General features: G+C 40.0%; 1 protein-coding gene across 1 annotated transcript in view; it reads right to left on the reverse strand.

The window, feature by feature from the left end:
* Positions 1–4,003: 4,003 nt before the first annotated feature.
* Su(z)12 (Polycomb protein Su(z)12) overlaps positions 4,004–27,471 on the reverse strand; it is a 399,441-nt gene continuing 375,973 nt past the window's right edge. The window contains exon 11 of the mRNA XM_067137639.2: positions 4,004–7,698. Coding sequence (XP_066993740.2) covers positions 6,687–7,698 — 1,012 coding nt within the window. The 3' untranslated portion in view covers positions 4,004–6,686. The remainder of the gene's footprint in view (positions 7,699–27,471) is intronic.

The raw sequence follows: 27,471 nt of genomic DNA on the forward strand, positions 1-27,471 counted from the left end.
ATCTACCGACACGGGGCTGTCGTATTTGAGCACCTTCAAATACCACCGGACTGAGCCAGGATCAAACCTGCCAAGTTGGGGTTAGAAGGCCAGCGCCTTAACCGTCTGAGCCACTCAGCCCGGCCTGAAATAAGAAAAGCTATCCTTCTGTAGTAAAGGAATTGAAGTATTCAGATTTTTAAAACTTTCAACAGGTAGCAAAAATGTCAGTAAACAACAAAAATTAAGATGAGAATGACAAAGGCTCAAAGTAAAAGCTTTCAAGTACACAAAAGGAACTCCTTGGGTTCTGCAATACAGGTATGAGTATTGCAATTAATATAAGATCAAAGTTCATGGAAAGGGAAGGTCACTTGAATGCCCAAAACAAATGACAAGAGCATATTCAAGTCCTTTGCGACAATAAGCACAGTGATGAGCAGTTGAATTAGAGATAACTGCTGTTTTGGCCAAATGGTGCTGTGGTCAGCCGAGCACAGGATAGGTATGATGATCTTGGCCAGATGCTCAGTGCCATATGGACAACTCCATCTCCAAGACTGTGCAGTACCATGGGCCACTACGTCAAGAGTGCAACACGAGTACGTGTAGTGGGGCAAAACCGCCACTGCTAGAGCAGATCAAATGCCATGGTTTGTAATGTGTTGATTGGGATCACTGTCAGCAAACTTGGATGGTAAGAGCAGGTAGACAGGCCAAATTTCAATAGATCGTTCAAAAGTTCCGTGCTAGATAAGAATGAATAGTGAGCAACCATCTTCCAGACCCATCTCGCAAAGGCACATGGAAATCAAGGTCCTCCCATCCAAGTGAACTCTACCTACCACGTCACAAAGGCAGACATGGGGAAGGGAGCACCGACATTCGACTCTCGAAGAATGGAAAAACGTCACCTCAACTGATGAGACAAAGTACTAGCTGTACACCCAATGTCAGGGTATGAGTGCATCACCAAGCAATGAATCATAGGCAATGGATCCTTCTTGTCAGGAAGTTACAGTTGTTTAGGCCAGTGGTGTAGTATCCCTGTATAGAGACTGCTCACGTGAGATGAAATGGGTTCCCTGGTAGATCTGCCAACATCCCTCACCAGCGAACTATACAAGAACCTTTGCTTATCTCAAGCATCCTGCAGGAGACCCAAAGAACAGCAAGACAATACACCTGGCCCATAGCACCTGAACTGTGGGCAATTAAATAATGTTATTTGTTTTACATCCCACTAACTACTCTTTTACGGTTTTCGGAGACGCCAAGGTGTCGGAATTTTGTCCCGCAGGAGTTCTTTTACGTGCCAGTAAATCTACAGACACGAGGCTGACGTATTTGAGCACCTTAAAATACCACCGGACTGAGCCAGGATCGAACCTGCCAGAACTGTGGGCAATTAGTTGAACAAACAGATGAAGATTCTTGCCTAGTCCCCTAGGTCACCTGATCCCAATCCTATTGAGAACACTTTGGATGCTGGAGTATGGGAGGCTGTGCAATGATCATGAATCAGTTTGGCACTCCAATGCTTCCGGTACCTTGCGGACAGTCCATCCACTCGCACTGCCATCCTCATCAGGGCAAAAGTGGGTGCTACATACACTAACCAGGTATCTCTAATTCAATTGCTCATCAGTTTACAACAAAGAAGAATGAGCTTCTACAGCTCACTCAATCAAGGATTACTCATGTAGAGCTGCATGGCTGGTATAACAGTTTATTAACACTAAACACTAAAGCTGGCAAAATTCCTGAAACTGCTATAGAGGATTCTGCAAGAGTGATGAAAATGGCTGCTACAAAACTATGACTAGTTTTATGAATTGTAAAAATAATTTTTCATTTTAAATATAATGTAATGCAGAATTTAGAAAAGCCCTTCCAATATTAATAAAATATTATTTTGTTTGTAAAATATGCTATGATGTACAGATAGTCCCCTAGGTCACCTGATCCCAATCCTATTGAGAACACTTTGGATGCTGGAGTATGGGAGGCTGTGTAATAAAAAGGGATTGGGAGAGTTTACATTTTTCATAAGCATTCAAATCTGAATTATCTCAATACAGTATTTCTCGACTTAATGATTTTTCCTTACAGGCCCACAATATGTATTCCAAAAATAGGAAAGTACCAAAATATAGAGTAGAACACCACTAATCCAACCTCGGATAGTTCGTCTCAGCATAATCCGACCATGACGCAGGTCCAGACATATACTGCATGTATGTACATAGTAGGCACATTGGCACTTGAAACACTGCATATAATACATAGCTGAGTCAGTCAGCTGGTAATACTTGACCAACCGGTGAATTCTGATGCTTAGCTTAGGGAGTGTTTTAAAGCAATGTTTCTTGACAGGATGAACATTTTTTTTTTTTGGTGTGTTTTACAGTAAAAATTTGCTTTCTGTTTGTGTACTCATCACATTACAGTTACCAAAAAGTTACAATGACTTCAGAAGTGCATGATAAATTAGACAAAGGCGAGTCCCTACAAAAAAACTGCAAATGAATTTGATGTGGGTGTTCAATTAAAGACTGGAGGAAGAATAGGAAAGAACTAGAAACTCATACAATGAAGGTTTTTAAGAAAGGACTTAAAATTGTAAAATCTTGAAAAATCCTAAATCTGAACTGTTAGATTTTTATTTTTATTTTTTTATTTATTTTTTGTGGGGGGGGGGGGGGGGGGGAGAGGGAAATAAATAAGGAACATGCATGAGTAAAACCTACCTTTAACTGTAAGAACTTCCAACTCTTAAAGCTTCCCAAGTTTCACCACTCTATCATCCAAGCTATACCAATAACAGATGCTGAAAGTAAAATACAAGGGCATTCATCTTTACATTTGTAAAACACAGGTTTGGTGCAGTTGTGTGCAACATCTTGTACAAAAAAAGGCCACTGAAGGAATGAGAAATAAGGAGATTGCTAACTCAAACCACATGAGTTCCACTTCACAATCAATACTGTGCTTATGAGCAAAGTAAAATATTGTTTCTTAATGTGCTTAACATTCACACTACCTCAGAAGAATATTGTTAATTAAATGATCAATAACACCAAAGCAACTTCATCATATACTCTCATTTGTTAATTTCCAGAATACTGAAGGCTGTTGTGTATCTAAACACACAGTAAATAATCACTGGATCTTAAACACTCCTTGGCATACAATATTGCAAAAGCAAACCTCAGAATAAAGCTATTTTGTATTCCTGTAAAAAAAAAAAAGTCTAGTCAACCACACAAACAGTAAGAAAATAAATGGAAAAATCCAAATGTAACTATTACAAAGACTTATTCTGTATAATAATAAAAAGTAAAAAATGTGTGTGAGAGAGGAGGGGCGGGGAGGGAGTACGTGCGCATGAAATTGCGAGAAGAATGAAATGGACTATGTATGAGTGGTAGTAATGATACATGTTGGGTAAATTTTCATTAAAATTATGTTCTCACCATCAATACTACTTCCTGCTTTGCCTGTTTTTAGCAACATCACATACAAGTGACACTAAGAAATTGGCACTCATGTTCTACAAATGTTTAAATAACAAACAGACAATTTACACATTGTCTATGAATTGCTGCATTTCATGCACAAATTGCTCCCCTAAAGAACTTCCAATTTTTACTACAGTTAAATTATCACATCATGTACCATACTTTCTTATTTCAGAAGCATAAACAATGTAGTATAGTGTGTTTGTATATCCAAAAAGCCATCTGAGATGAAATGTTTTGTAACATACATTGTACATGTTTATAATTCCACAGCCATTAATTTGGCAGTATCTTAAAATATCACTAGTACACTGTGTGCCATTAGGAAATATTACAAGATGCTATATAGTACTCAAGATAATTAAACATGTTGCTATGGATTATACCATACATCTCTGTATTATTATTTAACGAGCAAAGTGCAAACAGCAAATCAATTAGACATTCAATAACTTTCCATAATTTTGATGTAAGAGAAATAGAGATTTGTGTTTGAAAAATAATGAAAAGCTAAATCAAATGACATGATTGCAATGGCTTTTGTAAATGAAACAGAAAAATACATTGAAGTAAATAAGATTTAATGGATAGAATTTTCTATCAGACTAAGGGAATTTTCAGATTTAATTTTATATCAGACTTGGGGAATGTTCAGTCATTAATGAAAGGATTCCAATAAAAGCTCTTTATCATGGATTTTCACTTTACAAACTTTTTCCATAAAACAGTTATGTAAGAAGTAATTAAGTTGCATCCATTACATAAGTTAGAATGTTAAGTACAACTTAATGTTATCCTCAATTTTAAGAAATAACTTTATTAACCCCCAGATAAAACTACATGGAGATTTCACTGTAAATGTTGCTTCCCAATAAATGCAATGATAACATACTCGTAAGATAATGTCATGATAGACTTATTCATATTAATTAAACAAACATAATAAAATTCAATTATTTTCCTGTTATTATTACATGCTGTACTTAACAGAAAGCAATATTTATGGAGAAATCCCTACTTAGCATTGATTAGAAGTTATTGTATATACATGAATAATCCCCACACACAGAAATCTGGAAGTTTTTATTTTTCTTCCCACTCCGCTGGCATCTCTATTCCCACCACAAGCAATACGAGTGTTGTGTATATATCGCATCATTTGAATGACGTCAGTTTATGTAGTAGGATGGCTGAAGGTGTTTAAAATAGTTGGTACGAGTTTTCTTTATAGGTCGTTCATGGCTAAAGAAAAGGCTCGTAATGCAAGAAGAGAAGTACGAGGACAAGCATAGCGGTACGTGATTGGAGGAAAATTAAAGCTATCTTAAATGGACAGACATGGCCATTTTGGAGACAAAAAGCAGTTTCCAGAAATCAAAAATAGGATATGCGAATGTGTGACTGAAAAGAGACATTTTGAATGTACGGTCACGAGTGAAATGTGTGGGTTGAAAGCTATAGCACTAACAAGACAGAGAGAAAAATTAGCCTTTAAGGCTAGCCGTGGATGGCTAACGTGATTTTGAATTAAATAACTTCAGTTTTTGGAGGAAAACTAGCAATGCGTACATTTTTTATTGATCGGCACAAGAGATCATATTTACTGTCACATATTTGCCATTTAGACCAGAAATGCCACTGGACTGTACCAATGAAGTTTTTATTTTTTTACATCACATCAACAAAGATAGGTCTAATGGTGACAATGGGACAGAAAAGGACTAAAGGTGGGAAGGAAGTGACCGTGACCTTAATTAAGGTACAGCCTCAGCATTTGCCTGGCATGAAAATTGGAAAACTATTTTCAGGGCTGCCGACAATGGGATTCGAACCCATTGTCTACCAAATGCAAGCTAATAGCTAAGTGACCCAAACCATACAGTCACTCGCTTAGTGCAATGAAGCCTTTCTCGTGGACAGTCGAGATTTCTTCTGATGATGCAGAGCACAGTTCTCTGTGAAACGTAAAGAATTTCACCTTGTTTTCTTGACACGGCATAAACCCAAAAGCCTATACAGTATCATGTCTATAAGTACGGGCCGTGAAAGCATCAATGGGAACAGTCCAATGAAGCTTACTAGGTGATGAGTTGCTTTGTCATTTTATAACTTATTGTACTGTAGTATATATGGTTTTAAATATAAACAAATATTTAATAAAGCTATACAAATACAAAAAACAAAATAAGCAATAAAAATTCCCTTCTAAAATTATGATGCGGGGAATATTTAATGGCGGGGATTATTTGTGTATATACAGTAATCATTTTGCACACTAAATTTAGGAAAACACTATATTATACTTATAATACTAACTTGTGCATTGTCTGTAGCTTGATTTAGGATATCTTTTACCTGAATAATTTACAGGGAAAAAAGTTATGTAAAAAAAAAATAACATGACTAAGAGCTTCTATTGCAACAGTCGCTCACATACACAAATCAAGCCAACAGACAATTCAGACTACGTCTTCAACAACATAATGGTAGTAAATGTTCATCTAGTTTAATGGCAGTTTAGTCCATAAATCCCTTAGCTCCCTTTTCTAAACGTGATCATCACAGCTTAAATGTGGGCAAGTTTGGTACTATTCATCATCAGGTTTGCCCCCCATATTATCACACAAGATAACAATGTGGCACATAAAATTAAACAAATAAATTAAAACAGAGTAAAAATAAAATCCAGATAAAAATCCAAAATTTTCATAAAAATTAACTCCATATCATTTTTGAAATAGTAAGAACACATGGTGGAAAAGTGCAGTAATTATTACTTCTTGGTATCTTATGCATAATATGCATTCTGCAGCAATATAACTGCTCTCTTGATCCCATCGGTGAGTCAACAACAAGAAAAGGGAATAAATGGAAAGGAGCACCTCAACCGTCACGGATAATGATTCGCTTTGCCTACCTGTCAAATTATGACCCGTTTCTTGTAAGAATCCTCTTGTAGTGCTGTTCCACATAATTTCAAAAAACAAGTACGAATATTAAGCTGATAGTTTGATGTCACTGGTATTTTCCTTTATCATACAAATCCATAAAACAATATTTCAACAAAGATTATGTCACACACTGCTTCCCCATGTTTGAACATAACACAACTCTCCCCTGCAAAGCAGTGAATTTTCAAGTGTTGCATAAAATGCTTATCACACTCACACACACAGTCACACCAGGTTAACTCACACCATTTTTGGTAGAGTGTATCTGAAGATTTGTATCTGATAACATGCTAGATGATTTTCGCCTATGCTGAATAGTAGATGATTCAGACACAAGTGATGTCACACCAGAATGTCTATTCTCCAACTGAGATTTACCCATGCTATCTGCATTCGATACTTGATTGAAAGACTTCCGTCTTAAAGGTGGCAATGAATCTGAGTGATTAACACTTCCATTAGCCTGATTTTGATGCTGCTGGCCTAAAGATTTTCTTCGGGGCTGGGAGACTGTGGTATCACTTAAATTCATTGAAGAAACAAGCCCATTGGACTGATTTTGTGAACCAATTCCAAGAAGACTGGTAGCTGACTTTCGCCTTTGTAATGTCACCAAACCAGTTTCGGTAGCATTTGCACTCCCATTTAATTGGTTCTTCAGTGAGTTCTGTTGAATACTGTTTAGAGGCAGTGCCTGGCTAGAAGCAGACTGTTGATTTGCAGAGGACTTCCTTCTGTGTGATGTTTGGCTAGGAGGATCAGGAGCTGGTTGCTTGTACGAGTGCTGCTGAGAATTTGATGAGCAAGAAGATGATTTTCGTCGTAGTACAGGCTCAGTAAGAGTAGAATTGTTCTGGTGCACCTGCCCCTTGTTGCTAGATTGATGTATGCCATTCATTTGCTGCATGGACTGGGAAGTGGATTTCCTTCTTAATGATGAATCAGCAGACTGGGCAGTTTTTTCTGGCTGAATGCTAACCAGTGACTGGCCACCATTAGCATGCCATGTCTCCCGCTGTTTCCGCCAAGATTCATGCAATACATCTCGAACTTCACCACTTTCACTGATGAGCTTCTGCAAATGTTGAATAGTTGTATATAAAGTAACTGGGCTCACTAAACCAAAATCAAACAAGTTACACATATGAAGAACAAAGTTGCGATACAGGTTCTTCATTAGAAGTTCTTTTCCTTTTGCCTCTAGAAACATCGTGCATGCTAGAGGAATCTGGCAGTCACCAACATACCTGAAACAAACCAATAATAGTAACATTAGAATGAGATAATTACTACATGAAATATTATGGCTACATCAATGGTTGATGATCCCATTACAATGGTCAAGCTAATTTCTCTTGATTAAATTTGTGAAGCAGGATGCTACCCTCCTTACACATAGTCCAAGTAAGGATCTCTCCTGTAACGGGTTAGGGACCACCGGTGGATTTCATAGTCCTAGCCGTCTCAGCACAAGGAGGGCCATGACTCAGAATATGTCCAAGATGCCCACTCCCATTCTGTAGCAACTGGTATTCCGACTCTCGGACCACTTAATAATAATAATAATAATAATAATAATAATAATAATAATAATAATAATAATAATAATAATAATAATAATAATAATAATAATAATAATAATACTAATACTTGTTATTATTGTTATGATGTAATTATCTTTTAATTTTATGCCATTTAGGCTGCCCAGTGTCCATTTTAACATTCCATTTTACTCTACCAGATGGTAGAGATACCAGAACTCTGTTGGACAACTAATGGCTGACTTCATTAAATTGGGGGGGGGGGGGGGGGTAGATATTAAATGTGTCACCAGAGATATTTAACATGCCAACAGCATACAACTACAGTGATTGAATGGACTTTTTTCCACATGACTTTGAACCCGTGATTTTGGGATTCATACGTTAACACTCCACCACTGATCCAGAGAGAGGCTAGTTGACTAGTGACAAAGAAGGATGAAAATTAAATACAGAAAGTAGACAAATATGTTACAGAAGACATTTGGAATGGATTTTAAAATCTGAGCAATTAAATATAAAAATAAGTGAGATGGTTTGGAGATATTAAAAAGAGCAGCATAAAGAAACAGTGTCAATGGTCAAACTTGATTAAGACCAGTTCAAAAAAATAGATCGGACTGAAATATAGTGGTGAAGGAGGAATTGTGTAAGGATACAGTAAAATGATGAGGAATCATATCTGATTTATTGTAAAGTTCTGTACAGAAACAAAACTTATGAACCGAGAATTTCCAAAATGTTCATGTTTCGCATGCCAAGGAACTTCTTTACACATGATGTTAAACTCATTGACAATTAAAAGTTCAGAGGGTCATAAAAGAATAGCATCCACTCAGAACAGAAATCTACCAGACTGTCCATTAACATCATTGTTCAATGCCATTTATGCATCAGGAGAAATACCTTCTGACTGGCTGCAATCAACTTTCATACCACTGCCAAAGAAGAGTAACTTCCCTTAATGTCATGACTAGGGTCAAGATGTTTATGACATGTCTTTCTTTTTCCTTTATACTATTTCCATGGAAAATAGCATGATTTTATCTACGGTGACTAAAATTATGCAATTTTCACAGGTTATATAGTCATATTTTGGCTTTTTAACGTCTTTCTGTTGTTTTCACATCTAATTCTTGTCCTTAATTTCTTACAAGTATCTATTTTAGATATATTTATATATATGTGAATTAGGAGGGTAAGCTGTATAGAAAGAGACAGATTTGTAGAAAGAGAGAGATGCAAAGGGAACACTAGGACAGTTTAGGATGGCTACTGTCAGGTTTTGTGTCAAGGTCAACCGTTTCTGTAAAGAAATTTAGCAGGTAAAATAGTCTTCATGGAGGTTAAAAAAAAGAGGTGATAGAAAGGTACAGAGGGCTCAGTTACTGGACAGATTTTGCTGTATGTGTGTTTGGCCGCGAATACTCTCGGTTCAGTATGCCTAAAATTAACACCTCAATAAGTGGAAAGGGGCGCGCAGCTGTGAGCTTGCATCCTGGAGAGAGCGGGTTGGGACCCCACTGTCGACAGCCCTGAAGATGGTCTTCCGTGGTTTCCCATTTTCACGCCTTAATTAAAGACACAGACCCTTCGTTCCCACTCCTAACTCTTTCCTATCCCATCATCACCATAAGACCTATCTGTGTCGATGCGACTTAAAGAAAATTGTAGAAAAGAAAATAAGTGAAAAATTGCGAGTATTTGTGCGATAGTTTGGAGATAAGCATTTCAGTACAGATGGCACTATTCTATTCTGTAAGATGCGCAAAATTAAAATAAAAGCTAAAAAGTTGTTTAATGTTGAACAACACTGCAACAAGATATAAAAACCAATTTTGCCAATTTGGCTTGAAATTTTACATCACAAAACCATCAACATCTCCTGTTCCAGAAAATTTCATCACCGTCTATGACAAGCAAACTTTCAGATTTTAATAAGGATCTGTATGATGATGTCTGCTGATATACTGCTGAAGAAAGCACTGCAGCAATATTTTAAAGAAATACACAAGAAATACACTAATCAGCACATTCTGAATGCAACAACACTTTGCAAGAACTACACCAATTTATTTACAACATTTGTTACAAAACAAGAAAGTTGTTTAACTAAGTACGTTTCAAGAATTTAAAATAGTTTCAGACAGTTTTTAAGTGTCCTTGAAATAATACCCAATAAATCTGTTAAAACACACACACAGAAAAAGTTATATCAATCACAGAACGATAGTAAATTCATTCATTATCAGAAGTACCAATTTTGGAGCTTTCACTATCACTTTCCCCACACGTTGTCGTCTTTGCTGCCATCCATAGCATTAGAAATACTGCACTTCTGGAAACTTTTCCAGACGAGGTTACCATATGATCCCACGCCATCTTTACCCACGAATAAAGCAGATGAACTTCCGGGCGCTTAATACGACCAGCTGGTGTCAGTGCACGATTGTCAGCCACCACCCACTCGGTATACAGCTGTTTCAAGCTTTAAACGGACGGTTTACACAAACATCCAACAGCTGTAACATAGACGTCAATCCGCCCGGAATGATTGCTAGATTGGTTTTTGCGTCCTTGGTTTGCTTCTTCACAGCCTATGTTGTGTGACTGCGGTAGCTGCTCATAACAAGCAAGCTTTCCTGTCCAAGCAATGCACCAGTACGATGTTGCCAAACACATTTCAGCCAGTCTTCCACTAGTAGACTGTCCATCCAACCGGAGTCCTGAGTTGTGACTGTAACATCAGCAAGTAGATTTTCTTTCTGAAGCATCTTTCTCTTCAAGACAACGTATGGTGGAAGTTCAGTTCCATCAGCAAGTATACATAACATTACTGTACACCTCTGTGTGTTTCATTACCACCCGTTCTGATGGTAACACTGTTTGACCCCATAACACTCACAGTACTGTCCAATAGCATTTCAAAGTAGACTGGCATCTGATCCGCATTTCCATTTTGGGAAAGCAGATACAAATTTTTCTTTTGCAAACAAATTATATAGCAATGGAAGGAAAACATTTTTTCTTCATAGGCACTAGAAACACGCTGTGAAATTGAGGTAAACCTTCTAATGCTCAGTCCATTCCTCTTATAGAAATTTCTGATCCACCCTTGCTTTAAACTCTGGCATAGAGAGTTCTTTTGTGATTTCTAATGCATTTAATTGGCATTCTGTTACGTATTTGTACAGAATCCTTTAAATTTCAGGAAACTGTGCACTCTGCCCATGGAAAGCTCTACGATCACCATTACTGTTTAAAAGAAAATCTTTCTTCTTTCTCCAATCTCAAATTTATCATCTACATCGTATTTCCTACCGGTGGCACGATTTCCGATTATATCAGCTTTCTTTACATCTTTCAATTTTTCACTTACTTTTTCGGTTGCCAAGTCACAGCAACCATGAGTGTGCCGATGTTTGATTCAGGGTTGTTCTGTACTTGGAAACAATTTTATTGTGCTTATAGACTATAGCAACTGATAGGAAAATCTTACACACATTTATATTATAGAACAAATTTCCATTATCACATGAAATACATCAGAGAGAACAATACAGTACACATATGTCCACTTGTTATTTTCAAACAACACTGTCGGAGGACGTGGTTGAATCCAGTGCCAACCCTTAAAACTAAAATACACTAAAAAAAACGTAACATTCCCTAAGACATGTGAAGTATCGTGCCGCGGAATGAAAGGCTTGAATAAGACCTGCACCCAATTTTAAAAAGCGATACTTTCGGGGGGGGGGGGGGGGGGGAAAGGTGGCTGGTATTTTGGATTATACGGTATGTGGCAAAGGTTGTTGTTGGTGTTTTGAGGGGAGACCGAAGAGGAGATAAATTTCCCATGTCCTGTGAAGCACTGGACAGAACTAACCACTCAACCTTCGATAATGCAATAAATCTGTTGTGGCCTGAAGGAATGAAGAGAGAAAATGTCCTACTTCTAGTCACTGATGCAGCTCCCTAAATGGTGAAAGCTGACAAAGGTCTGCAGCTTCACTACCCTAAAATGATGTATGTAACATTCATTGTACATGCACTAAATAGAGTTGCAGAAGAAATTTGTGGAAATTATCCTGATGTGAATAAGTTAATTTCAGCAGTGAAAAAAAAGCTTCATCAATAATTGCTGTTACCTTTGATAATGCCATGAATCTGCTGTGGCCTAAAGTAATGAAGAAAGAAAATGTTCTACATCTAGTCACTGCCACTATGAGTGCAGAAATTCAAGGAAATAGTTCCTTCTGTGCCATTGCCTCAACAATTACAATACTATCAAAGATGTTGTTAATGCATTCAACCATCAAAACTCTCGAGACACCATTTTCAAGTACCGTACTGACTGGAGATTTCACTTATATCAAGTCAAATTTCAGCTTAGTATCAACAACAATCATACATTTAGAAGAAACTGGTGTTAACCTCTGTGATGCCCTTCAACTGGTGAAAAATATTGAAAGTGAGTTAACCCATTGAATTCTAATATAATTAGCTAGATCTCTAACACAGAACACTGATTTAAAATGGATGATGGTACATACATTATACAGTATCACAGGTAACATAGTATAATTCATAAAATTTACAACATAGTTGGATCAAAACTTGTCAACATGTTGAATGTTTATCATTTCAGTAGTTAACACTGGTATGGTAACTCTTGAAAAAGGCATGAAGATGTAAAGGTACCTCACATTTCTTGCATTCCCAAGTTGTTTCACTACATTTTCCATGTTAAATGCACACTTTGCAGGCATTCGCGGGATGAAGCTTCTTTGCAGTAGCAGGAATATGCCTAGGTAAATATGCCCATGCCTTTGCTTGCAATCTAGTTAGGTAATCTCCATTCAAAACCCGTGCTCTTCCTGCATAATTCGGCAATGTTACAGATCCAAGAATCTATTCTGCCAGGTGCATGCAAAATGCTGTGAACTTTTGTGTTCTTTCCTGCATTACTTAAGAACGGATAGCACATGAGTTGAATAAAGCAATATCCATCATATAAAAGATCTTCCTGTACCCAAAAATTTATGTCACGTAATAGTGTGTTGTATTTCAGATAATACTGAGGATTGCTGAAGAGATGTAAAGCTACATCTCTTCTATCCAGTTTTAAACATAAAAGAATTTAAATCGTAATCTCTTATACACTGACTGACAGAGCAAATGCAACACCAAGAAGGAGTGGTCAGAACTGTATGCCAATTGCAGGGTAGACTGACGTCACTGAGGTATGCTCATGATGTGAAATGCGCTGCTGTGCTGCGCACGTAGCGAACGATAAATGGGATACGGTGTTGGCGAATGGCCCACTTCGTACCGTGATTTCTCAGCCGACAGTCGTAGAACGTGTTGTCGTGTGCCACAGGACACGTGTATAGCTAAGAATGCCAGGCCGCCGTCAACGGAGGCATTTCCAGCAGACAGACGACTTTACGAGGGGTATGGTGATCGGGCTGAGAAGGGCAGGTTGGTCGCTTCGTCAAATCGCAGCCGATACCCATAGGGATGTGTCCACGGTGCAGCGCCTGTGGCGAAGATGGTTGGCACAGGGACATGTGGCACGTGCGAGGGGTCCAGGCGCAGCCCGAGTGACGTCAGCACGCGAGGATCGGCGCATCCGCCGCCAAGCGGTGGCAGCCCCGCACGCCACGTCAACCGCCATTCTTCAGCATGTGCAAGACACCCTGGCTGTTCCAATATCGACCAGAACAATTTCCCGTCGATTGGTTGAAGGAGGCCTGCACTCCCGGCGCCCGCTCAGAAGACTACCATTGACTCCACAGCATAGACGTGCACGCCTGGCATGGTGCCGGGCTAGAGCGACTTGGATGAGGGAATGGCGGAACGTCGTGTTCTCCGATGAGTCTGTTCTGTCAGTGATAGTCACCGCAGACGAGTGTGGCGTCGGCGTGGAGAAAGGTCAAATCCGGCAGTAACTGTGGAGCGCCCTACCGCTAGACAACGCAGCATCATGGTTTGGGGCGCTATTGCGTATGATTCCACGTCACCTCTAGTGCGTATTCAAGGCACGTTAAATGCCCACCGCTACGTGCAGCATGTGCTGCAGCCGGTGGCACTCCCGTACCTTCAGGGGCTGCCCAATGCTCTGTTTCAGCAGGATAATGCCCGCCCACACACTGCTCGCATCTCCCAACAGGCTCTACGAGGTGTACAGATGCTTCCGTGGCCAGCGTACTCTCCGGATCTCTCACCAATCGAACACGTGTGGGATCTCATTGGACGCCGTTTGCAAACTCTGCCCCAGCCTCGTACGGACGACCAACTGTGGCAAATGGTTGACAGAGAATGAAGAACCATCCCTCAGGACACCATCCGCACTCTTATTGACTCTGTACCTCGACGTGTTTCTGCGTGCATCGCCGCTCGCGGTGGTCCTACATCCTACTGAGTCGATGCCGTGCGCATTGTGTAACCTGCATATCGGTTTGAAATAAACATCAATTATTCGTCCGTGCCGTCTCTGTTTTTTCCCCAACTTTCATCCCTTTCGAACCACTCCTCCTTGGTGTTGCATTTGCTCTGTCAGTCAGTGTAAAATGATACTACTGATCAAAATTGATATTGTAGAATATTTTATTGATAGTGTCTACTCTACAGTTCATTTTTGGAAGGTGTGGTCTGCGGGTTAGAATTCATCCACAGTAACCTCTGCTTGTCGTAAAAGGCGACTGAAAGGGGACCGAATATATCATGGTATAAAGAGATCCCCTACACCAGATGCCAACAGTCTCCTTGAGAGTGGATGAGCCACTTTATAATGGCTTTCTTGATATGCATATAATTTTATTCGCATAGCCACTTACGGTGTTTTATAATTGACAATTTGTTGTTTTGAACAACAGTTTTAAAACATGATGTTTTTTTTTTTTTTGCTAGGGGCTTTACGTCGCACCGACACAGATAGGTCTTATGGCGACGATGGGATAGGAAAGGCCTAGGAGTTGGAAGGAAGCGGCTGTGGCCTTAATTAAGGTACAGCCCCAGCATTTGCCTGGTGTGAAAATGGGAAACCACGGAAAACCATCTTCAGGGCTGCCGATAGTGGGATTCGAACCTACTATCTCCCGGATGCAAGCTCACAGCCGCGCGCCTCTACGCACACGGCCAACTCGCCCGGTAAAACATGATTTTAATTGGACTTCATGCTTCATATGCTGTTCATGTTCACGCTCCACCATTTTAACATTGAAGATTGACAAGACGCTATCACACTGTGTCACAGGATCCAAAGACTTTACATTTACTTATTTTAATGTGTCCTCGCCTTATTTGTAATGTTATGTATTTGTATTGGTGACTGAAGATGTCCTATAAGAGGACGAAACATGTTTCACGAGAGTAATTTAATGTAGTCTTTTTAATAAAGACAATTACAGTATTGTAAAGGTGGAATTATAAAATCTAAATTTTCACAAATTGATACTTTGACAATCATCATCATCATTTCCCTTTATCCAGCTGTAGCCGGGTAGGGGCAAATATGGTTCCTCTCCACTTTCTTCGCTCTTTCCACCACTCCTCCTCCAACACTGTGTCCCAGTCCAGGTTTCTTTCTATAATGCTGCGTTGGATGGTATCCTTCCATCTCAATCGTGGTCGTCCACGGCCTCTCCTTCCTTGGATTTGCATTTCCATCACCTTTTTTGGCATTCTTTCGTCGCTCATTCGCTTTATGTGCCCAAACCATCTTAGTCGGCTCTTCTCTATTCTATCATTCATTTTTTCCACTCCAATTTCTTCCCGGATTTTCTCATTCCTTATTTTGTCTCGCCTACTCTTCTGTATCATACTCCTCAAGAATTTCATTTCGGCTGCCTGTATTCGACTCTCATCCTTCTTTGTCATTGTCCAAGTTTCTGCTCCGTAAGTTGTTATGGGTACGTAATACATCTTGTACATAGTATCCTTTGCTTCCATTGGCACATCTTTGTCCCATAACATATTTCTTACACTATGATAGAAACAACTTCCAGCTTGAATCCTTTTACTAATCTCAGCATCCAGTCGAGCATTCTCCATTAATTCACTCCCCAGGTATTTAAACGTTTCCACTACTTCCAAGGGCTTGTCTGCAAGTCTAATCTGACCTTTCCCTTCTTTCTCCCCTCTAGTCATAACAAGAGTTTTACTCTTTTCTACACTTATTTTCAATCCACATTCTTCAATCTTCCCAAATCACAATATCATCTGCAAATAACATCATGTTCATTTCTCTTCCTCCATATGCTGCTTTTGCTGTGCTCATGTCATTTATTACTATTGTAAACAGGATCGGTGATAGAACACTTCCCTGTCTCAGCCCACTAGTCCTGCCAACTTGTGTTTGCACGCAACTACAACATTCCTTATACAATGCCATGATCATTTTTATTAATCCCTGTCCAATTCCTTTTTGCACCAGACTGTCCCAAACTTTCGTCCTAGGGACACTGTCATATGCCTTTTCAATATCAATGAATGTCATCACCATATCATTCCCGTACTCCCAATGCTTTTCCATTAGTTGTCTCATAATGAAAATGGGCTCTATTGTTGACCTTCCACTTCTGAAACCAAACTGATTTTCCTGTATCTGTTTCTCAACCCTCAACCTCATTCTACTTTCCCGTATCCTTTCCATTATCTTAGCAACATGGGATATTAGAGTAATTCCCCTGTAGTTCTTCAAAACTTTCTTATCACCTTTCTTGAAAATTGGGATGATTATTCCTTTTTGCCAATCCTCAGGGACCTCCTTATTCTCCCAGACTTCCTGAGAACCCGATATGTCCACTGCAGGCCTACAGCTCCAGCTGCCTTTATCATCTCCACTGCAATCTCATCTATTCCAGCAGTTTTTCCATTCTTCATCTTTCTTACTGCCATTTCAATTTCATTTCTTTATCCATTTCTTCGTCAACTAATTGCCTTTCTTGGTCGTCCATTGAATGACTGTCATCCGTTCTTATGTTCAGCAGCTTCTGAAAATACTCTCTCCATCTATTTCTTATTTCTTCTGGCTTTGTTAAAATTATGCCACCTTCATCCTTCACAAATCTGGTGTTTACTTGATCTCTCTTTTTGTTTCTGAAGATACCATACAGTAATTTCTTGCTGCCCTGCGTATCATCTCTCAATTTCTGTGTGAATAAGGCCCAGCTTTTCCTCTTTTCTTCCTCCACTACTTTCTTGGCCAAATTCTTTGCCTCCACATATTTTCTTCTACTTTCTTCAGTCTTAGATGTTTTCCATGCTTTCCATGCCATTTTCTTTTCCTTCACTTTAATCTTTACCCTATCATTCCACCAGTGTGTTTCTTTGTCTTTCACATTTCCTGATGTTCTACCACACACCTTTTCTGCACATCCAACCAGTGCTTCCTTAAATATTTTCCATTCCTCTTCAACATTCCCCACCTCTGTCCTGGGTACCAAGGGTATTATTTCCCTTTGAAATTCTTCTTGTATGCTTTTCTCCTTCAACTTCCATACTTTAATTATTTTCTCTCTTCTTAATTGGGGTTTTTCAATCTTTCCAACTTTCAATTTTCCTATCACAACTCTATGATCTCCACCAAAGGCTTCTTCAGGCATGGCTGTTACATCTACAAGGTTCTTCCGGTATTCTTTCTCTATGATTATATAATCAATCATGGTCTTTGTTCGTCTGTCTCCCCAGCCATACCTTGTAATCTTCTGACTGTTCTTCTTCCTAAACCAGGTGTTTCCAACAATCATTTGATTCCTCATGCAAAAATCCACCAACAACTCGCCTTCTGGATTTACATTTCCATATCCAAAGGGTCCTACAACATCTTCCTTTCCTTGTCTTTCTATTCCAACTTGTGCATTTAGATCTCCCATCAATAGTTCTTCCTTATCTTCTATCTGTCTCTCCACTTCCTCTAAGAAGTCCTCTAGATGTTCATCTATGCAACCAGTTTGTGGGGCATACAACTGAAATAGATCTTTCACGCCATTTTCAAACTGGAGTCTCATCATCATCATCATCCTATTGCTGACGTATTTTGTATATTCCAGATATTCTTGGATTTCTCTTCTAAGTTTGATGGCCACTCCATTTTTTGCTTCAGGTCGTCCGCTGTAATACAGCCTGTATCCTCCTCTCAGAGGGATCTCCCCTGTACCCCTCTTCTTGGTCTCGAACAGTCCAAGTATGGCTATATCTTTTTCTATCATGAAGTCAACCAGTTCTTCTGTCTTTCCCGTCAGCGTCAGTACATTAACTGTTGCAATTTTGATGTAGTTTGGTGCTGGTTGCTCATTTTTCACAGCTCCCCCAGCACCTGAAGAGCTGCGCGTCGCTTTTAGCAGGGGACGCCCTAACCTTTTCCGAGGCACCATATCTGCTTTGTCCATATAGGCTATTGTTACAATGGGCTCGCCACACCCAAAGGCATTTTATACCTACTGCCAGGTTCAAAATTAGGCCGCCCTTAACATGGAGACAGACGCCTTTCGTAGCTGCTCCTCTGGAGTACAGACGCTACGGGTATGCCCCTTCCGCCATCTCCGCCGTAGATGCCGTTGAGGTCTTCACTCGTAACCCTGAGTTGGGATCCATACCAGATGTTACACACTGGGTCAGTGTGCTCTGGGACTCACATAGGCAGGGGCGCCACTCCCTGGGTAGGGCTGCCTCCGAAGAGGGTCCCTACCTGCTACCTGTCTGACAATACAGGCTCTAATATGAAATTTATAACATGCAAGGAAGAATATATGTACTTCTCGGGAGGAACTGACACCAATCACAGATATGGAGTTGCTGTGCTTATTTCATCAATGATCACAAATTCAGTTATAGATTTTGTACCACTTAGTGATAGAGTAATGTTGCTGAGGTTACAAACATATCGGATCATGAACGTTATTCAGGTCCATGCACCAACTGCTGATAAGGATGATGATGAAGTAGAAGCTTTCTATGACACCTTAGAGGAAGCTTTGAAAATAACTAAGAATGGAGAAATAACATTGGTCATGGGTGATTTTAACTCAAAAGTAGGGGCTGGCATTGAAGGTAATACTGTAGGCAGACATGGTCTTGGTGAACGTAACATAAGAGGAGACAGACTTGTTCAGTTCTGTATGGAGCACAATTTATCTGTCACTAACACATTCATCAAACTTCCTCCTCGGCAGCTTTACACATGGATATCACCCACTGATAACGACGAAAAGATCATAAGAAATCAAATTGATTTCATTTTGGTAAAGCAACAACTAAAGAAATATGTGACATCTGTTAAGACGTATCCCGGTGCTGATGTAAATAGTGACCACAATCCAGTTGTAATGGACCTTAAAATGATACATTTTAGAAAAATTAAAAGAATTGTTAAACCATCTAAGCATATAGATATTAGGAAACTATTGGATCCCAAAGTAAGAACTAATGTTGGAACTGCACTGGAAAAGAAGATGGAATTAATAAGATACACTGAATCATCAGAAGTAGAATCCACATGGAACGCCATTAAAGATGGTGTGATTGAAATTCAGAAAACTGAAATTGGACACCGCAACAACATCAAAAGACAGAGCTGGATGACAGATGAAATTCTAGAACTTATGGGTGAAAGGAGAAAACACAAAAATACAGATCACATTCAGTACAAAACTCTAAACAAAGCTGTACGCAGAAAGTGTAGAGAAGCCCGAGAATTATGGATGACAGACAGGTGTAAAGAAATTGAGATCCTTCAAGAGAAGTACGACTATTTTAACTTGCATAAGAAGTGAAAGAACTTGGTGGTTTGCAACGGAAACGATATGGTCAAATTTTTGAGAGATGCCAATAATGAAATCATCTTGGGTGTGGAAGAGAAACTCAAACGATGGAAGGAATATATAGAAAATCTTTTCAAAGATGACAGAAATGATCCTCCTTCACCTGACGAGAGAATAAATGAAAATAGCTCTGAAATAACAAAAAGTGAAGTTGTACATGCCGTAAAGCTTCAAAAGAATGGTAAAGCAACTGGACCGGACAGTGTGTATGCTGAAGTTTTCAAAGTAATAACAGAACAGGAATCTACCGGCCTCAGTATCTTAACATCATTATTCAATCAAATATATGTATCAGGAGTAATACCATCAGACCGGCTGAAATCAACCTTCATACTAGTGTTGGCTACTGAATGCATGATTCGAAGCAGTGTATCGATTCATTCAAGTGTCCGAGTGAATCGATTCACAGGAACGGCGAGCTCACGGCACACGATTCAGCTTACTCCCAGCGGACAGTGCTGAGTGGCGCACTCACTGGTCGTTGACGAGGAGCCGAGCTTCCGCTGCAGCGAGACAGTGAATCATGGCACATCGGAAGAATCGTGAACGAGCGCGGCTCAGTGAGACACAAGATACACACGGCTCCTTATCGGCTCACTGGACACACGGAGAGCCGAGCTTCTGCTGTAGCGAGACATACAGTGAGCCATGACACACCGAAAGAATCGTGAATGAACACGGCTCAGTGAGACATAAGATGCACACTGCTCCTTATCAGCTCACTGGACATGCAGAGAGCCGAGCTTCCGCTGCAGCGAGACATTCAGCGAGCCATGGTTCACTGAAAGAATCGTATGCTATAATGGACTCTCGAGCTCGGCTCATTTGAAAATAATACCCATTTTCATTCACTGTCTTCTTCCTACAGGGAGGTTTAAATAATAGATGGATTTATTTGCAATGTTAAAAAGGTAGTCAAAACATAATTCTGAAGTAGCTAGTAAGTAGGTAGGCTATTAGGTTATACTATTTATTAGCTTGATGAATCTTAGTATTATAACTTAGTTGACATTTGACAATTAAACTCAACTCTAGAGTGCCTTATGACTATGAGTCATGCTCATGACCACTCAAAAGTACCCATTTTATATTGGGAAGAACGGCTCAGTATTCTCTCAGTTCATATATCACATCGTTGCACAAGACTTCAATCATATGTGGACAGACGCAATAACTTAACCAACAGTATGTTGAATCAGAAAACCAGCGGGCTACTGTACATCTCGGGTAGCCTATACAAAATATGATGATTTAAAAAAATCCTCAGCTGATAGAAAAACACATATTTTCAAAAATGACTGCGCGAGTTGTTGTACGGTTAGTATCGCGTAGCTATGCGCTTGCATTTGGGGGATGGTGGGCTCGAATCCCACCGTCGGCAGCCGTTAAGATAGTTTTCCGTAGTTTCCCCATTTTCACACCAGGAAATGCTGGGACTGTACCTTAATTCAGGCCATGGCTGCTACCTTCCTAATCTTAACCTTTCCCACCCTGCGTCACCGGAAACCTTCGATGTATTAGAGTGACTAGCATTTTTTTCTAAGAAAGGAGTTCATAGTATGAAGACCAGATGGCAGCTGTGAGCACTGAATGCTGTTGCTGCTGTCTTACCAGCGCATACTACACAGATGCAGTAGGAGCGGTGACTAATGTGCCATGAATCGGGTCACTGTATCGATTCAGTAACGTGAACGGAATCAAATGAATCGATTCAGTAAAATGAATCGAATGTCCCATCACTACTTCATACCACTACCGAAGAAGCCTAACTCGTCTCAGTGCGATGATTATTGTATGATAAGTTTGATGTCTCACGTGCTCAAAATATTCTTGCGAATCATTCACACTAGAATATACAAAAAATGTGAATCCCACATGGATCAGAATCAGTTCGGTTTCCGAAATGGCGTTGGTACACGTGAGGCACTCTTTTAGTTAAATGTGTTGTTACAGAGGTGCAGAGATATGAATGTTGATGTCTATGCATGTTTTATAGACTATAAGAAAGCTTTTGATTGTGTCAGGCACAATAAGCTGATGGAGATTCTGAGATCAACAGGTATTGACTCCGGTGACTTACGTATAATCAGTAACCTGTACTGGAATCAGTTTGCAAATGTCAAAACTGATCAAGGAACTTCAGAAACTGCTTCGATTAGCGCCACGGTTGTGTACTGTCACCTCTGTTGTTTTAACCTTTACCCAGAGGCAATCTTTACAGAAATATTGGCAGACTATGGTGGGATTAAAATTAACGGGAAAATCATCAACAACATCAGATATGTAGATGATACTGTTGCCATAGCTGATAACATGCCTGCCCTTCAGTGCATGATAAACTCCTTAGTTCAGCACAGTGAAGAGTTCGGATTATATGTTAACCCCTCAAAGACAAAACTGATGGTGTTCTCTAAGAAGACAATTCGGACAAATCTCACAATTAAAGATAAAATAGATGAGCAAGTGTCTTCTCTCAAATATCTGGGTACCATCTTGGATGACCAATGTAACTCCAAACGGGAGATAATATCTAGAATTGAGCAGGCCAGGAAACAATTCATTACCATGAAGAAATTCTTTGTGAGGTCAGATCTCAGTCTCCAACTACGAATTTGTATGATCCGCTGCTATATATTTTCTGTTCTCCTATATGGATGTGAAAGCTGGACTCTGGATCCAATCATAGAAAAACGTATTGATGCCTTCGAAATGTTCCTGTATCGCTGTCTCTTGCGGATATCCTGGGTAATGAAAATCCCCAATGCCGAGGTTCTTCGTCGGATGAAAAAGCAAAAAGAACTACTGCTCACCATAAAACAGAGGAAAACACAATACCTAGGACATATCATGAGAGGTGAGAGGTATCAGTTATTACAGCTTATTATCAAAGGAAAGATACAGGGGAAGAGATCTGTTGGGAGAAGAAGGAATTCATGGCTGAAAGATCTTTGAAGATGGCACTGCTGTACTTCAGAAGTGGCATTCCAATCTGCGCTGTCAAGATCAGAGCTAGTTACGTGGATCGCCAACCTCCACTCGGAGATGGCGTCTTAAGAAGAAAGAAAACAGACAAGCACTTGATCATGTCTGTCCATTCCTCCCATTCCCCTTTTGTAGTCCAGGACTATTAAGGGTTTCTTGACACCTTCAATTTCACCGTTTGCTACCTGACCCTTTCTGTTCCCTCTCTTTCTCTTCTTAGCCCCAGTGGCCACCATTTCCATACCTCTGTGCTTTGAAGACAGCATGTAAACATCCTTGAGGTCATGCCATTTTATAGCCACTAGACCGTGACTTGACTTTATGTCTCCCTCGCCTTTCTCAATTGCTTCTTCACTAAATCCTTGCCATCATCTTTCTGTTTCTTCATAAACAGTTCCTGTGGTATTCGTGTTTCTGTTACAAAGTTCCACAGGTAATTTAAGTGATGAATACCAGTTATACAAGTGAAGATTATATCCCTTGTCCAAGATAGGTTCTACCAGTTCTAGCACTACACTTTCACTTGCACTCAGCCCACTTGCCACAAGTAAATCATTGCCAGTACAAATTTTTAATTTTACACAATAGCCTGAATTGGATTCACAAAGTTTATGAAATTTTACTCCAAACCCAGCATGCTTGGAAGGACTGAATACATGTAAGATAAACGTCCTCTGAATCTCATCAGTGACTCATCAATAGCTACATCCTGCTGTGGCACATAAATGGTCTGAAAAAGGCAGTCCGTGACACTTCTTATTCTTAGCTTATCACTGGCATCTGCAGTTTCGTTATCATGAAAATGCAGAAATCTTGAAATAAGTAAGAAGCGCACAAATGGTGCTGTTTTACTGAAGAGCAGAGTTTCAACAATATCCCTCGTTGACCAGTTCATTTTCACCGAAGGCTTTTTTACTTGAGTCAAAATAAAGCACAGTGCAAAGTAAGCCTTCATTTCATCATTATTTGTATCAAACCATTTATCGTCATAAAGTTTTTTTTTTTTTTAATAGTTCAGATTGGATAAATACTGGTTTGCGTATTTGTTTCTTTCTACGGTTAACCTTGTCCAGAATTTGCCAGTCAGAACACATGAGAAAGCCTCTAATGCAGAGGGTTAATCACCGAGACTATGAGAAACTACTGCAGATACAGATAACACAGTAATAAATTTACATACAGTATACCTGGTACGTTATCAACATCTTCCCACTCCCTGTTGCTTTCAGCTGACCGTGATCCAGCACAAATATTAGGCCGCTTTGATGTGGATAGCTCTGTGTTATCTGACACTATATCTGAATTAGTGTCACTTTCTGACAAAGATTCATTGCTTTCATAATTCATAAAATCTTCATCATCATCTCCTGATTCACATGAGACTTCACTATCACCACTTTTGCACAAATAAGTAACTCACTCAAATGTTTATATCTGTCCATAGCCATTCTGACAAGGAACTACAGTAGCAGAAGGCACTCCACCTAATTTTCAAGGATTTAGGTAACATAAACAACAGCATCGATAGTGCCTCTTTCCAAAGATGTTAAAGAAAGAATACAGAACAGCATAACACTGCCATACATTTGCACCAAGCCACACTATCCATACCAACTCGTGGGAAAGTTCAGCACGTCTCTGAGACGCGGTCCGGTTCTTCGGTGTTGCTGGCTGATCACTTCTTCAAGACTATGTTAGATGGCAACGGGTTAAAAGCTGTACGTGGTGACGTTGGTGAATGTGTAAATGCAGAACTACAGTGAGTGCTGGGTCGGAATGAAGGGTACTCTACTCTTTCCAAGATTAGTAACATTCTGAGTGGCAAGCTGGCAACATTCCATGATGGTGAGCCTCAACTGAACTCTAATGATTTGACTTATTTCAAATATGCCCCAATAACAACCTATGATGTTGAGCGGTCTTTTTCCTGTTATAAGTCAATGTTGCATGAAAACAGAAGATCATTCCTGTTTGAAAACTTTTAAATGTATGTCACTTGCTATTGTAATTCTTTCTGATCACCCATCAAAATGTGACATTTATTTCATTCTGTGCAGGGTCAAGAGTTACCTCTGGATTGAGTTAATTAAATTAATTCAGAATGCATGTACACTGGCAGAAAAAATATCCAACACCAAGAAGGGGTTGTGCTAGATTAACGAACGTTGGTAGGCGTGTTTATACATTGAAAGATGATGTTGATTCAAATTTCCCGCAAATCGCATTAGCGTGGCACTAGTAGCAGCCTTATGACTTTTCACATCAGGTTTGCTTTAAATATGGACTGTACTATTACCTGTGAGATTGGACAGAGTGACTGTGAGTGGGTCAAGAATGCCTTTACGACGACGAAGAGGCCGGTATCGACAGCTCACTGCAGTTGAACGAGGCCGTATAATAGGGCTACGTGAAGGTGGATTTTCCTTCTGCGCTACTGCAGAACAACTTGGCAGGAATTTGTCCACTGCACATGCGTGCTGGCAGCAGTGGTCACGAGAAGGTACACTTGCAAGAAGACCAGGCTCCAGACATCCCCGTGGCACCATGGAGGACCACTGTATTCTGCGCACGGCTGTGGCACAGCGGACTGCGTCTACAGCAGCAATTCGAGTGGCAGTTGGCCCCACAGTGACGCAACGAACTGTTCAAAATACGTAACTTGAGGGACAGCTCTCCAAGCCAGACGCCCTACAGCATGCATTCCACTTACCCCAAACCACCGCTGTCTGCGTCTTCAGTGGTGTCAAGCGAGAGCTCATTGGAAGATGGAGTGGAGGTCTCTCATGTTTTCCAATGAAAGCCAGCTCTGCCTTGGTGCTAGTGATGGTCGTGTGTTGGATAGGAGGAGGCCACGTGAGCGCCTGCATTCCACCTGTCTGCAGCATCGACACACTGGACCTACACCGGGAGTTCTGGACTGGGGAGCATATGACAGCAGGAGCACTCTCGTGGTTATCCCACACATCCGATTGCAGACGTGTACATCTGTCTGGTGATTCGACCTGTTGTGCTGCCATTAATGAACAGCACACCCAGGGGTGTTTTCCAACAGGATAATGCATGCCCCCATGCGGCTGTTGTAACCCAACGTGCTCTATAGTGTCGACATGTTGCCTGAGCCTGCTCTACCGGGCGAGTTGGCCGTGCGCGTAGAGGCGCGCAGCTGTGAGCTTGCATCCGGGAGATAGTAGGTTCGAATTCCACTATCGGCAGCCCTGAAGATGGTTTTCCGTGGTTTCCCATTTTCACACCAGGCAAATGCTGGGGCTGTACCTTAATTCAGGCCACGGCCGCTTCCTTCCAACTCCTAGGCCTTTCCTATCCCATCGTCGCCATAAGACCTATCTGTGTCGGTGCGACGTAAAGCCCCTAGCCAAAAAAAAAAAAAAGAGCCTGCTCTAGCCCCCGATTAATCCTCAATCGAGCACGTATTGGATATCATCGGACGGCAACTCCAACATCATCCATAACCGGCATTAACCGTCCCTGTATTGACTGACCCAGTGCAACAGGCATGGAACTCCATCCCACAAGCTGACATCCGGGACCTGTACAACACAATGTATGCACGTTTGCATGCCTGCATCAACAGTCAGGTCAGGCGATTAAATGGCCCAGCGTGACATATAAGTGACGGCTTTTCTCGCGCGGATATTAACCTGTAGTCTTGTACCTTTAATCAATTGAATATGTTACCTCGACAAATATATTGCCAAAATTTCCGTATCTTAGATATTTTTTCTGCCAGTGTATAATAATAAATGAATATTATTACTTATTTATTATTATTATTGAATGTGCTAGATTCTAAAAGTATATTTTCAATATAATGTTAATTTAAACTGCAACAAGATTTTGAAGATGTCAAAAATGCAGCCAAAAAAATTTTTAAGTCGTATTTATTGTCATATTTTCATATGTTTAGGTCATAAATGCTTGCATATTTCTAACATTTTTAGGTCATAAATATCTGGACCCTAGTAATGACTATTGTATGATTAGTTTGATGTCTCATGTACTCAATGTATTTCTGCAAATTATACACACCTGGATATACAAGAAATGTGAATCTCACGTGGATCAGAGCCAGTTTGCATGCAAGTAGCACGCTCCTCCTCAAATGTAGTTACAGAGAAGCAGCGACATGAATATTGATACATATACTAGCTTCATTGACTATAAAAAAGCCTTTGACTATGTGAGAGATGAAAAATCCAGCACTGACCAAAATGGCCTACATATTAACAATGAGCTGCACTGGAATCAGACTGCATGTATCAGAATCGACCAAGGACCATCAGAAGTAACTATCACCTCTTCTGTTCAATATTTATTCTAAAGCAATTCTAAAGAAGCGTTGACAGAAGAAAGAAACGGGATCATGACAAATGGAAAGGTCATCAAGTATGCAGATGACACTGTTATCATAGCAACTGAAGTACCTGTGCATTGTAAATACAGTACAAAGTTTGGCCTATTTCTTAATACTTCCAAGATCAAGGCTATAGTGTTTTCTAAGAGGAAAATCCAGGCAACCCTACTGATAAACAAAAATAACATTGAGCAAGTATCCAGCATTCTCTATAAAATACTTAGGAAATGTGTTGAATGAACGATGTGATTGCAAGAGTGACATAAAATCTAGAAATGAACAGGCCAGGATGCAATTTAT

This window comes from Anabrus simplex, chromosome 1, assembly GCF_040414725.1.
Source record: "Anabrus simplex isolate iqAnaSimp1 chromosome 1, ASM4041472v1, whole genome shotgun sequence".
NCBI classification, from domain to species: Eukaryota; Metazoa; Arthropoda; class Insecta; order Orthoptera; family Tettigoniidae; genus Anabrus; species Anabrus simplex.